At 55.4% G+C, this 13,407-nt stretch overlaps 2 protein-coding genes across 5 annotated transcripts; both read left to right on the forward strand.

The window, feature by feature from the left end:
* Nucleotides 1-18: 18 nt before the first annotated feature.
* RASSF1 (Ras association domain family member 1) lies at nt 19-9,142 on the forward strand. 4 transcript variants are annotated; one of them, XM_069561964.1, is made up of 6 exons: nt 19-560; nt 2,481-2,587; nt 6,659-6,763; nt 6,962-7,259; nt 7,395-7,510; nt 8,184-9,142. In XM_069561964.1, the coding sequence occupies exons 1-6, from the start codon at nt 311-313 to the stop codon at nt 8,328-8,330; spliced, it is 1,023 nt and encodes a 340-aa protein (XP_069418065.1). In that variant the 5' UTR covers nt 19-310; the 3' UTR covers nt 8,331-9,142. The 4 variants fall into 4 exon arrangements, with proteins under 4 accessions (XP_069418065.1, XP_069418066.1, XP_069418067.1 ...); XM_069561965.1 differs by having other exon boundaries at nt 149-560; nt 2,481-3,323; XM_069561966.1 differs by lacking the exon at nt 19-560 and adding an exon at nt 1,568-1,748.
* A 601-nt stretch (nt 9,143-9,743) lies between these two features.
* On the forward strand, nt 9,744-12,864 carry TUSC2 (tumor suppressor 2, mitochondrial calcium regulator). The gene is made up of 3 exons (XM_069561973.1): nt 9,744-10,254; nt 11,352-11,472; nt 11,643-12,864. Exons 1-3 carry the CDS (start codon nt 10,109-10,111, stop codon nt 11,706-11,708), a joined length of 333 nt encoding a protein of 110 aa, XP_069418074.1. The 5' UTR covers nt 9,744-10,108; the 3' UTR covers nt 11,709-12,864.
* Nucleotides 12,865-13,407: the final 543 nt, after the last annotated feature.

Here is a 13,407-nt window from a genome sequence, read left to right on the forward strand (position 1 = left end):
GTTTCCTCGTGGCCCCTTGAGGTCATCGTGGTTGTTAAGAGGAGGGGAGTGGCTCGCGGGATGAAGGGAGGATAGGAAACGGAGGGCGGGGACTCTGAGAGAGCAGCCCCCAGCCGCACCCGCCGTCCCACTCCGCCTGCGGGCCGACACAGCGCGGGCGCCCAGGTTTCCATTGCGCGGCTCTCCTCTGCTCTCCCGCCGCTCTGCCTGAATCCTGGAGGCGGCGCCGAATCGGGGCCCGCCCCGCGGCCCCGCCCGCCCCGCGCTCGCTAGCGCCCAGAACCGGCCGGAGACCCGGCCCGACCGGGCCATGTCCGCTGAGCCTGAGCTCATTGAATTGCGGGAACTGGCACCCGAACGGTGCGCCGCCCCGGGGCGCACTCGGCTCGAGCGTGCCAATGCATTGCGCATCTCGCCGGGCACAGCTCGCAACGCCGCAAGGCAGCAGGTCCCGGGCCGGGGCCACCGCTTCCAGCCGGCGGGGCCCGCCACGCACACGTGGTGTGACCTGTGTGGCGACTTCATCTGGGGCGTCGTGCGCAAGGGTCTGCAGTGCGCGCGTGAGTAGCGGACCCAAGAGCTGGCGGGAGCGAAACGGGCAGCCAAGGGACAGCCCCGTCGCTGAGGGCCAAGTTGCGATGGAGGGGGTCAGGGGGGACAGTTCCCACAGACCAGGTCTGTAACCTTTGCCCCATAGCACAAGAGAGTGCGGGCTGATAGTTTATAACCTTGCCAAGCTCCACCTGCCTCTGAGACAGTTAGGCAAACGTGCTTCTCTGTAAACAAGGTACTACTTTCAAGTTTAACCAGTGCCTTGGCCCTTCTTGAGAAAGGCTTGTGCCTGTCAGTCTCTGGACTCACATTCTTACACTTACCCCTTTGGAAAGATTCACTTGCCAAGTCCCCCAGGAGAATCCCTGTGGTGAAGGGAACTTACCCACCTATGGGAGAAGGCCTGGAAATAGAAACTTGGGCACAGGGCTACAAGCAGGAGTTTTGAGTCTGTCTTTAGCAAATACCTATTGGAAGTTCAGTCAACCAGCTGCTAAAACATGAAACGCAACCACACGCCAGTTGGTGCTTCTGCCCTCCCAGAAATCACCAGCAAGCTGAGGTTGCTGTCTCACTGGCCATACACCATCTAGAAACACTTGGGATGCTTTTATAGCCCTCCAAACCTCTACCCTTGGATCTTACTGCAGACCTGTTGAATCAGTCAGGTCACTGAGAGTGTACCAGCGATTTTTAAAAACAGGTCATTCTAATGTGTAGCCTGGGTGGAGAATCACTGCTCTGGCCCATTTAGGAACTTAGGGAAGATGTCCCAAGCCTGTGTGTGATGGAGACCCTCTCATCTAGTACAGGAGTTTGTCTTTATTCAGCTAGGACGAGTATGGGACTTGTGGCAGCATACAAAAAGCATGAACAAGGGCTGGGAAGATAGCAGTGTTCCCAAGGAGAAATAAAGTGGCCATGGGAATGAAAAACAGGACAATTTGGGTGTGTGTCAGAAGCAGAAACAAGAGAGGCATCAAGGATGAGTTGGGGTGGTTTGGTCTGGTTTTTGTTTTTTGCTGAGTTGAACTCTGGCAAGGGCAAGGGTGAGGAGAAGTGAAGAATTAAAAGGAGTAGGAAAGTGAGTTAAATGTTGGCCATGTCTGGTTGAAATGTTTATTGGACAGCCAAATGAAGATACTGACACACAGAATTTGATCTCAAGGAGGTCAGATGGAAGCCTTGGATCTAAGGTAGGTCAGTGTACACAGAGAAGAAAAGCGATCAGGACTGGGCCTCGGACTCTCCACCATTAGATCTGGAAGCTGAAACAGAACTAAAGCCCCCTGGACAGGGATTACAGTGAGGTGGGAGGAAAACCGCGGTAGTGAGGGCCCCCGGGGAATCCGGAGAGCAAGCATCAGACGATGCTGAAGAGGTGAAGGGACCACCGCATTCCGCGGTTCGGTCTCTGAGTTCCCTGGAGGGAGGAGAGCAAGACTGGAATGGGTAGAGGATGAAGGCGAGGAATTAAGTAAGAGACCAGTGTTGGTAAGTTTTGAGTGTAAGGGGAATAGAGAAAAATGACACGAAGAGGCACTGAGTTAAAAGTTTTTTTGTTTCCCCCTCCAGTAAATGGGAGGAGGGAGGGACGCTGATAATGAGGAAGGGGAAGTTCTGCCCTAGGCGCTAGAAATCCAACTGTTGAGCAGGCCTGGATCCCTAACAGCATGAAGTCTTCCCTGCCAGTTTCCAGGCCCGGGGCGGGGGGGGGGGGGGGGGGGGGAACAGAGGGGGGAGGCGCGGCGGCAGGGGAGACTCTAAAATCTGAGTGGCAGTGGGTGTTAACGGGGACTAAGATAAGGCCAGTCATGGAGAACACGACGAGCAACGGCCTTCATCCCGGGGCTTCGCTTCTGTCCCCGGGACGCTCCTCCGAGCTGGTTGCTGGGGTTCCTCCACCTTATGGCCAGGCCTCTCTGCAGATTGCAAGTTCACCTGCCACTACCGCTGCCGCGCGCTCGTCTCCCTAGACTGCTGCGGGCCCCGGGACCTGGGCTGGGAACCGGCGCTGGAGCGGGACACGAATGTGGTGAGCGCGGGACCGGGGAGCTTACGGGCAACGCAGGGATGCGTGGACGAGCGGGGCCACATTGGAGGCGTTCCCTAGGGCCGCCCGGCGCTACGCGCAATAAACGTTTTGATAGCCGACTTCCCGGAGGCAGAGAGTGGCTAATTCTGCGCGCGGGCTCCAAGGGGTGCCGGGGGGTGCTGACTCGGCCCTAATCGCCCGGAGCCGCCCAGACTGCGCGCAAGTGCAACTTCCGCACCTTCCCGCAGCTGCATCCGGCCTCGAGGCCACGCTGGTGCACACGCGCACAAGCCCCATAGTGTCCCTTGGGAGGCGGGGCCTGCGAGACTGCGCTGAACTGAGCTGCCCCAGGGCTGAGATCATTCTTGGAGGCGAGGCGTGTGTGACCCCGCCCTTCGACATCCCTCCTCCAATGAGATGACAGCTATGTCTTGGCTGTCTACGTTTCAGTGTTAACGGTTGCGGCTCGGACACTGGTTCCTGCGCACGCACACTCATATACGGGCGCGCACGCGCACACGCGTTTGGGGCGGTGGTGGGAGTCTACCGGTGCACCGGGGCTGGCGGGCTGGCTGGCGCGGCGATGGGTGAGGCGGACGCGGGAACGCCTTCCTTCGAGATGACTTGGAACAGCACGACAAGCAGTGGCTACTGCAGCCAGGAGGACTCGGACTCAGAGCTCGAGCAGTACTTCACTGCGCGTACCTCGCTGGCGCGCAGGCCGCGTCGGGACCAGGTGGGGACCGGAGGTTGAGGGAGGCGGGCGGGGGCGATCTCTGGGATCCCGCCCCTCCACGGTACGTTGCAGTCTCGAGAGTTTGTGGGCCGCTCCGCCCTCCTGTCAGCGTGGATCTCGAATCGGACCGGGGCCAGCCCTCGGAACCGTGTGTCGGGCTTTCAGCACATCGGTACTGGGTGCCGAGCCCTTGCTGTTTCTGTCACAGACCGGTTGAACCAGGGGAAGCAGCTGAGTGGCTTGGGGTAGACCAGGGACAGGCATTATCCACCCCTTACTAAGGCTGACTGTGCAGTCTAGACTAGCACCTCGATTTCCGCGTGTGGGCGCTCCCACCCCTTCTCTGGGGGACCTGGAGGAAGTGGATGGGGAGGAGTCCTCGCCGGGAATTGAGAAGTGTGTTTAGGAGAGAGGCAAAGGAAGGTCCAGGCCCCTCCATTTCTACTCCTGGATGGAGCTAGCTTGGTCCCCACCTCTTGCCGGTCCCGGCCTGTCACCAGCTGCTGGAATGTGGAAGATTCTCAGTCTCCCCTCCTCTTCGGTGGACCAGGAGTACTCGCTTGGGCAGCGTATATACAAAAAAAATCAGAGCAGACCAGGGGATCTGGGAATGGCCGGGAAGGAAGCCTTGTTTTGGACTGTCAGCATTCAGGAGCACTTTACCCACGAAAGGTGGGAAAGGCTAGATTGTAAAATGCCCTGAGAGGGATCAAGAGATAGGGGTTACTAATTTGGGACTATAAGGTGTGGTACTGGAGCAGCTGTGCCTCTGAGAGCCTCCCAGATGTCCCCATTATCAGAGACCTCTGTGCTGTGTACCATGTGTGACCATCAGGCTCAGAGCTGGTACACTTCAGCAGAGCAGGAAAGAGAGATGGGGACCATGAAGTGAAGTTCAGTATACCTGGCAGCAATGGGGCAGAATTCCTTACATGAGCCAAGAGAAAGGAGTTATGGGTGATTATTTAGATGAAAATTCTATACCTTGAAAGCTCAGTCCAGGGTGTGGGTACAAGGTCTGAGGGTGGATCCCTGGGAATGTCCCTGTCCCTGTGTCACTCAGGCCTGAGCCATTTTCCATCGTGGAAAGGTGAGAAAAACCACAAGACACTAACCAATTGAAAAGCAGGCTGTGGAGTCCCAAGATACATACATATCTTGTATGTAAGATATGTATATCTATGGCTGATTCATGTTGATCTATGGCAGAAACCAACATGATATTATAAAGCAATTATCCTTCAGTTAAAAATAAGTTAGAAAAAAAAAAAACAACCATCAGTCACTCTGGACAGTGGCAGAGTAGAGTTTGAGTGGCTAGAGTGCAGCAGAAGGGAAATTCCAAGGTCCTGTTATATGTCCCTCTGGGACAAACTTGTGGAATTCTCCTCCAGCAGTCAGTTTTAGAAAATGGAAAATGAAACTTTTTTCTCTAGAATCCTGGCAGGACAGTGCAGTACCTCCAGTCCCAAGTCCTTGAGGGAGGTTCACCTGGAGAAGGGAAGGGGCTGGAACTGAGGTCACTGCATTCCAGTCTGGGGCTCTTGGACAACCCAGGGAGGGAAGAGGGGGGACCCAGGCTAGAGCTCAGAGCCATCATAAGGAAGGGGAATAAGTGAGTAGCATCCCTTTGATCACCCTGTTCTGTAAACAGAATTCTCTTCCTTCTTGCCTTGGCACTAGATTCTGCTCAGCTTTCCTCTTGCCCCTAGCACCTCTTCCATCCTGATACTCCTTTCCGCTGGGGCATGCCTTGTCCAAAATCCTCTCCTTGGATGGAACAAACACATCCGTCCTTTATTCCCAGCCCCTTTAGCCATCATTTTATCCCCCGCTCCATCCCTCATTTTCCAGGATCCAGATGATTTGTTCTTACCAGTCCTACAAGATTTCCAACCATCTCCAACAAGGTTTCTGCTAGAGTTTTTCACTTCTCAATGCTCTTTTCTATCTGCGAGACTTGGAAGCTTGGGGAAGCAAATAGGCTTTGGTTCCCACCCCTCCTCCAGAGCCTCAGTCCTCAGTGTCAACAGCTTGCTGACAGCTGAACAGCTGCAGGTAGTAGGTGAAGAGCATATTGCTAAAAGGCTGTGAACTCTACCCTACCCCTCATCTGTCCTTCCTATTGTTCACATGAGATGGTGTAAGCTTGAAAGTGAAAGTGTTAGACCGAGGCAAGAATGCTGGAGTGGGTAGCCATTTCCTTCTCCAGAGGATCTTCCCCACCCAGGGATCGAACCCAGGTCTCCTGTATTGCAGGCAGATTCTTTACCATCTGACCTATCAGATGGTTTAAGCTTAGGGGGCTCCAAAGGAGTAGTCAGGAAGAAGTCTGGCTGTCCTGGCTCAAAGCTGAGCGAAGATTAAGGTTATTCTGCAGAAGACCTTCTAATGGGAACTTCTCTGGGACAGCGCATTGGTCAGTGATGATCTCAGCTGAGTTTGTGACACTCCCATTCCTACTAGGGCCTGTCTGATGGCAACAGGAAGTAAGGCTGATGCAATGAAACAAGGGAGTTTGGCTGAAGCCCTGGCCCATACGCCACCCTTCTGACAAGAATCCAGTCCCTGGAGGAACAAGGGGAAGGGCTGAGTGGTGCAGCTAAAATCTTTGGGCTGAACCCTCTAGACAGCAGGGAGGAGGTGCATAAGCTTCCCTGTTTGGCACTTGTGGGACAGGCTCTACTAGAAGGCTGCCCATGTCCACCTCTGGCAGATTGGAGCCTGGCCTGAAGCTGCCTTTTGTGCAACTTGGGTCAAGATCAAATGACACGTCACAGTGGTTTTCACACTGTGTCTGAGACATGTAGGCCTGGCCCACATCCCCCACCAAGAAGTGTTAAGGTTGTAGCAGTTGCCCCTCTCCTCCTGCCCCCTGGTGGCTGGTCTCCTGGTATGCACCAATCCCTGTACCTCTCCCCCTGCAGTGAGTCATGGTCAAGGCAGAGAGGCAAAGTGAACTGCCTTCTCCAGGAGACACCTTGACCCCACCCAACTAGGGTGCTGAGATCACGCTGTTCCTTCTCAGAGTCCCTGATCTTATCCTGGCCTTGATTTCAAGGTGTCCTTAGAACCTTACCCAGGGCTGAGGAGGCTCCAGGCCAGCAGCAGAGAAGCCAAATGATTCTGCCTTGGCTGTCTCCATAGAATGCAGAACCAGGAGCTGTGCTGGTTTCCTTTCATCAGGCCACGAACTATGTTGTCAGTTTCCAAAGGCTGCCCACAGGCCATTTTACAGAGTGGTCCACCAGGAGTTTTATCGTCTTGCCTGTGACATGCACTGCAGAGGAATGGGTTCTGTGAGGGCCCTCTCTCCATGCCTGCCCATCTTTCAGGACGAGCCCGTGGAGTGGGAGACACCCGACCTTTCTCAAGCTGAGATCGAGCAGAAGATCAAGGAGTACAATGGCCAGATCAACAGCAACTTGTTCATGAGCCTGGTGAGTTGACAGCCTGTTCTGGAGAGAGATAGGAACCCAGCCACATGCCTGATGCCCAGAAGGTCAGAGTTGAGGTATTCTTGGGAAGGCCCGAGCAGTGATTTATTCACACCCACTCTAGCCCCAAGTGGACTGGTAGTTTCCAGTCCTGTTCCATCTCACCTGGCACCTAATCACAGTTTGGTTTTTCCTCTTTAGAACAAGGATGGCTCCTACACAGGCTTCATCAAGGTTCAGCTGAAGCTGGTGCGCCCTGTCTCGGTTCCCTCCAGCAAGAAGCCACCCTCCCTGCAGGATGCCCGGCGAGGCCCAGGGCGGGGCACAGCTGTGAAACGCCGCACCTCCTTCTACCTGCCCAAGGATGCTGTCAAGCACCTGCACGTGTTGTCACGCACACGGGCACGTGAGGTCATCGAGGCCCTGTTGCGCAAATTCCTGGTGGTGGATGACCCTCGAAAGTTTGCACTCTTTGAGCGGGCTGAGCGCCATGGCCAAGGTGGGCTTCCCACCCCATCCCACCATGTGTGAGGGTATATACACATGTAGGGGCATGTGCTCCTGTGCATGCGGGAGCTGAGGGGCCTGTGCCTGGCTCTAATTAAACCCTCCCTTCCCTCTCCCTGGCCCACAGTGTACCTCCGGAAGCTGTCCGATGATGAGCAGCCCCTACGCCTCCGGCTCCTTGCAGGGCCCAGTGAGAAGGCCCTAAGCTTTGTGCTGAAGGAGAATGACTCTGGGGAGGTGAATGTGAGTAACAGCTCTCCTTAGTTTCTTGGGTGTGACTGGGCAGGACTGGAGGGTTGCAGCTACCGTAAGACTTGAAGGAGCAACAGGGCTGCGGACAAGCCCTGCAAAGCCTCTGCAGAAGTGTGTGAGCCTTGCTGCTAAAGTGGGGGTTTCCAGGAAATTCATGCCAAGGTCTAGGTCTTGTCTCAGGAAACCAGAAAGAACTATCTTGATGCACTGCTCTTTCCTGTTGTGGGAAGTCCTCAGGAGATGCAGGAGTCCATCTGATGGCATGGTGATCTCAGGCCAGGTCAGAGCCACACAGATAGGCACAGGACAACATGGAGGTGCCCATCTTTAGGCATTAGAACTTTTTACCAGGAAGCTCTCCAGCTCCCCGGTAGTGCCTCTGCAGACTGAGATTAAACTCAGAGAAAGGAGGCATGACCTGTCCACAGGTAGCTAAGGAACACTGGTTTGGTTGCCTGTCTGCAAGGTCACTGCCCTACTTTGTGGGACCCATCTTCTCTATATATTGTTGTTGGGAATCTTAACACAGACCGTGCAGGCAAGAACCTGACACTGGAAAGCACCATCCTAACTGCATGATCGTGATAAAAGTCATCTTCTTTTGGGAGAGCCTGCCAGCTTGGTAGTGCCTGCTATAGCTTGTGTCTCCTTTCTCCCCCTCCAGTGGGACGCTTTCAGCATGCCTGAGCTACACAACTTTCTGCGCATCCTGCAGCGGGAGGAAGAGGAACACCTCCGCCAGATCCTGCAGAAGTACTCCTATTGTCGCCAGAAGATCCAAGAAGCCCTGCATGCCTGCCCCCTGGGGTGACCTCTTGTACCCTGGGGTGGAAGGAGGAGAGTAGGCAGCGCCAAGGGCGTGCCGTGTGAGTGTGCAAAGGCCCCTGTGGCCTGAGGAATGAGTGTGCATGGAGGCCCTCTCTTGCTGGGGGAACGAGCCCAGAGAACAGCGAAGGAGCTGGCCCCCTGTGTCCACCAGTGGGTGGAGCAGAGCATGGCTCTTCACCCTTCTGCCTGTCGCGTACTGGGTCATGGTGGGCCAGGGTTGCCCTTGGAAGCTGCTCCAGGCTTGCAGCATGGGTAGAGGAGACAGAAGTCTCTTTAAATTTGTCTCAGATATGAGAATCTTGGAGACCCTACAAACAGAATAGGGTCATTTGCAGGGATGAGGGCCCTTGTCTATGCAGAATGGTTGTGTGATTTGGGTCTTGGATGGGGGAGGGGGGTGTCTCAGGATAGCCCTATCAGAACCAAGGGTGAGTGTTCAAGATAAGACAGGTATCAAGGAAGAGTCTAGGGTTCCCTCTCCAGCACCCTCTGACTCCTCACACACCTTCAGGTCAGGGAGTGCTGGCTAAGGGTGCAGCAGTAGTGCCTCTGCCTCCTCCAAGGAGGATGTCCCTGGGCCAGGCTCTCTGTGAATGTGGGCACTGGCCCACGTGTCTGTGCCTTGTTTGCCAGTCAAAGCCAGGGTCTTTCCCTTGGGTATTTTTGATGATGTATGCGAATGTATGTACTATTTTGTGGCCTCAGCTGAATGCCTCCTGTGGGGAAAGGGGTGGGGGTGATAGTCATCAGGGCCTGGGGTCTGAGAGAATTGGCTAAATAAAGATTTAAGAATTCTCCTGCTTTTGGATTCTTTAGTATGGGCCCTCATCTGTAACTGCCCCACATGCCAGTGGCTGCCAAAATTGATGGACAGGCTCACAGTAACTATGGGACAAATCTGTGAAGGATGTGGTATATGAATATGTACTCAGTCATCACTCAAACCCTGTGGCTAAGGTTGTAGTGGGGGTAAGAACATCAACTGCTAGAGCTTAGAGAAACCACACACTCCATGCTGTGGAAGGCGCTTCACCAAATATTGAGATCCTACTGTGGACCAGACACTGGTCATGGTACCAAAGGTACAGATGTTAATGTCCACAAACCTTCATAAAGCAAGGCTTCTGGTGGGTTTGGAAAGAACACTGAATTTGAAGTTCTTTGGCCCTGAATGTAGATATACAACCATTGGCCAATTCCTTAATTTTATTTAGGTTCAGTTTCTCCTAACATGCCACAATTGGAGATGGCAAAAAAGATATGGGGATAGAAGCCAGATGGGCACTGACCAGTTTGGCCTGGAGTCAGGCCCTAAAGTGCTGGTTTGGGGGAGGTACCCGGTGGTTGGGCAGGTCCGCTGAGCCTGACTCTAGGGGTCGGGGACATAAGAGCCGCCATACAAGCTAAAGAAACCAGGCGGAGGACAGCCACCGCTTTCCCTGGTGGGAGCAGCCCGAGCTGAAGAGAGCGTGGCCTGCTGGGAGCTGACGTCTTGCGGTGCATGCTGGGGTACTAGCATCTGAGGGCGGCTGTTGGTCCCGCCCCGCGGACCGACGAGAGAAGCAGCCAACCAGAGGGGGCAGCATGCGGCGCATTCGGAAGCGGAAGTGAGGTTTCCGTGGAGACAGCGGAGCCTGCGGAAGGCGGCGGCGGCGGCGGCGGCGGCATCTGCGAGCCAAGGCCCAGGCAGGGTATGGTGGCGCCGACGGCCTTGTAAGAGCGAAGTTACCGCGGGGCCCGCCATGCGCCGGCGGCCCTGACATGGGCGCCAGCGGCTCCAAAGCTCGGGGCCTGTGGCCCTTCACCTCGGCAGCGGGGGGCGGCGGCCCAGAGGCGGCGGTCGCTGAGCAAGCTTTGGTGCGACCGCGAGGCCGAGTCGTGCCCCCCTTCGTATTCACGCGCCGCGGGTAAGGGCGCGGGGTTCCGCCCCCGGGAGGACAGACGGGCGGCTGGGCGTCTCGCGACATGGGGCACTCCCGCCGCTGTACCCCCTACACCCGAGTCAGGACGACTCCCGTATTTCAGGTCCCCATAGGAACAAGGGGTGGGGAAAGCCGAAACAGGCGGTTCCTGGTGGCCTGGCTGCTCTGAAGGTCTCCCTAGGAGAAGAGTGGGCCTGAGGCTTGTCCCTGGGCAGGTCCTCCGTACGATAAAGCTAAGATTGGGTCTCCCTGAGACTCCAGAACCTCTTCCTTTCATCCCTTCCATCCCAGCCTGCTAGCCGAAGGCTCCTATTCTCCCTCACCCCCAGTTCTCCCTAGAAGAGAATGACCCTCTGTTTTGTCTGTTTCCGTTCACCCCAGTGGTAGGGTTGGACCTCTCTGGGTAGTGGCTGGGAGAGTAGGACTGGGCCCTAGCGTTGAGGCAGGAACCTGGGGAAAAAGACCCTCACCCCAGGTATGTTTTCCCAGATCTGGGGGCACTGACCTCTCCCCTCCCCCAAGGGGCCCAGATAGGAGCACTAGATGGGCCTGGTTCTGATGGGCCCTGGGGACTGCTGCTCAGGTGTTGCTGGGATTTGGATGTAGAATCTAGGGGGACCCCAATAATGGCAGTTTGGTTGCATCAGCCACCTGGACCCGGGAGGATTCAGCCTTTTTTCTTCAGGCTTCCTCCTAGCTCAGGCATCTGCTATCTCAGGCTTTGGCCTTGGGCCAGCAGTGTCTTCTGGAGTGAGACCAGCATGCCCAGGCCACCATCCTTCTCACTCTAAAAGTCCAAGGGCCTGATGGAATGGCTACTCTTGCTGAACAAACCAGCATCGTTTGGGTATGGCCTCTCTTCTTAGGGTCTGACAGAGTAGCACTGGCCGCCATCCTACTCCCCACTTTCTAGTGGACCCCAGATCCTAAGCGAAAGATTGTCCAGACATATTAACCTCCCTTTCTCCCACCAAGGTTGTTCTTCCCCACTGTGGGGAGGGCATACTTCCCTGTGGTCTGTGGCATTTGCCATGACTAGCGTGGGGCTCCAGCCCAGCCTGTTCCCCTCTCCCTCTGCACAGCTCCATGTTCTATGACGAGGATGGGGATCTGGCTCACGAATTCTATGAGGAGACAATCGTCACCAAGAACGGGCAGAAGCGGGCCAAGCTGAGGCGGGTGCATAAGAACCTGATTCCTCAGGTGAGGGGCTGGGCAGTGGCCACAGAGCCTGTGTTGAATGTGTGGAGGCAGACCCAGATGGGGTCTGCTGTCATGGTGGGGGCTCTTGGGGGAGGAACTGGGAGGAACAGGAAGGCTTCCTGGAATAGGGGCCCTGAGCTGGGCCTCACTAGCCTCTGTTTCCATGGCAGGGCACCGTGAAGCTGGATCCCCCCCGCATCCACGTGGATTTCCCTGTGATCCTCTATGAGGTGTGAGCCTGGGGGGTGGCAGGCATAAACACCCCCTGCCCCAGCAAGACACCCCCAGGCTCAAGGTGTGGCTTCCATTGAGGAACCTAGGCTGGGGCCACAACCGTGAATAAACTCCACTGGCCTGGAACCTTCAGCTGTGAGCAGGGCAGTCCTACAGTGCTGGTTGGGTGTTGGTTTGTATGTGGACCAGAGATGGCTGGAAGCTGGTGAGGGCTGATGGCGGAGTTACCAGTCCACCTTTCCCAGCAATCCCTACAAGGAGCATGGCAGGGCACATGCTGGTCAGGAATGCCTGGTTCCTGTGCCCTTGCCTGGCCTGCATTCTTCCAAGCTTGCCTAGGGCCCAGCCCTGCTAGAGGCTACAGCACTTTACAAGCAAGGTCTGCCTTTTTCCAGCCCCAGGGCAATGGGAGCTCTACAAAAGTGGGAACTTCCTTTCCCTCACTTCCTTTACCCTCTCGTTGGAGCATTTCAGCCGTTTGCTACCTCGATTCCTCCCGTGTTGGACAGAGGCTGGGGGCACAGCAAGCCTGATTTTTCCTGCCTACCTGCCCATTTGTTCCCAGCCCCAAGATGGATGGACAATTTGCTGGCTGTTAATAGGAGTAGGGACTGGTGTGGGAGGTTTCTCCCTCTACCCAGGGCTGGCCCGATCCCTCCCCACTGCAACTAGCTGTTCTCCCCGCTACAAGTTGAGAGGGCAGAGGATGGGGATCAGGAAGGGCTCTGGATGCCTGTGCCCCATCCCACCTACTGTATCTAATCCCCCTTGCCCTTGCACATCCACCACCCTGTGGTAAGGCACAGCACCCTAGGGCTGGTGCCAGTAGCTCTGAGGAGCCCACCACCCCTTTTCCCTACAGTATACCCCTCCCTTCAGTATCAGTCAAGAGAAAAGTACTGGAGCCCCTGGATAGGGGCAGAAAGGAGAGAACAACCATTAATAGGAATACTTAAAATGTGAAAGCTTGTAAATAGTCTAGTCCATGATGTTGTTGGGGCAGAGTCTGATTTCTACATAGAAATGACTTTTTTTTTTAATTCCTTACTGTGCAAACTCTGTGCTTTAAGCGTGTGCGAAATGGCTTGGGGAGGGTAGTCCTCAATCTAGGAAGGCTGTTGTGTTATTTGTTCAATAAAATTATTTGTAGACCCTGCATACAAGACTGACATCCTCTGAGGTTGTGACACCCAGTGTCTGAACTACCACATGGGCATAGAAGGTAGACCTGGGTCCAGGACTAGTTGCACTGATGTCTGGCAAGGTCCAGAGTGAGCCTGAGCCCAGCCTGCGGGCATCCCAGCTACAACCAGCAGGTGGCAGTGTATTCACACAGACCTCACTACAGGCCCACTCAGGATGGAGAGCCACTCCTGTACTAGGTTCAGTAAGTGGAGACCCTGGAATTGGAAGGCTCTGGGATACTTCAGTAGGGACTGGCTCCACCTGCCTGACCTGAGATGACAGTGTGACCTCAGGTCTGGAACAGTAGTTCTGTCCCCAGCTGAGGCAGCTGACCCTATGTGAGGTCACAGCCTGAGCCCCATAGATCTTCTAGGGCCCAGCCTTAGGTGGACAGCAGCCAGGTGGGTGCCACTGCCCTTGACCTGCTGCAAAACTGCAGCCCAAATCCACTTACCTCTCCTGGTGGACACTACCAGGAGTATAGACTTGGGGCTTCTGTTCCAGCAGGTTAAACTC

Source organism: Ovis canadensis, chromosome 19 (assembly GCF_042477335.2).
Source record: "Ovis canadensis isolate MfBH-ARS-UI-01 breed Bighorn chromosome 19, ARS-UI_OviCan_v2, whole genome shotgun sequence".
Taxonomy (NCBI): domain Eukaryota; kingdom Metazoa; phylum Chordata; class Mammalia; order Artiodactyla; family Bovidae; genus Ovis; species Ovis canadensis.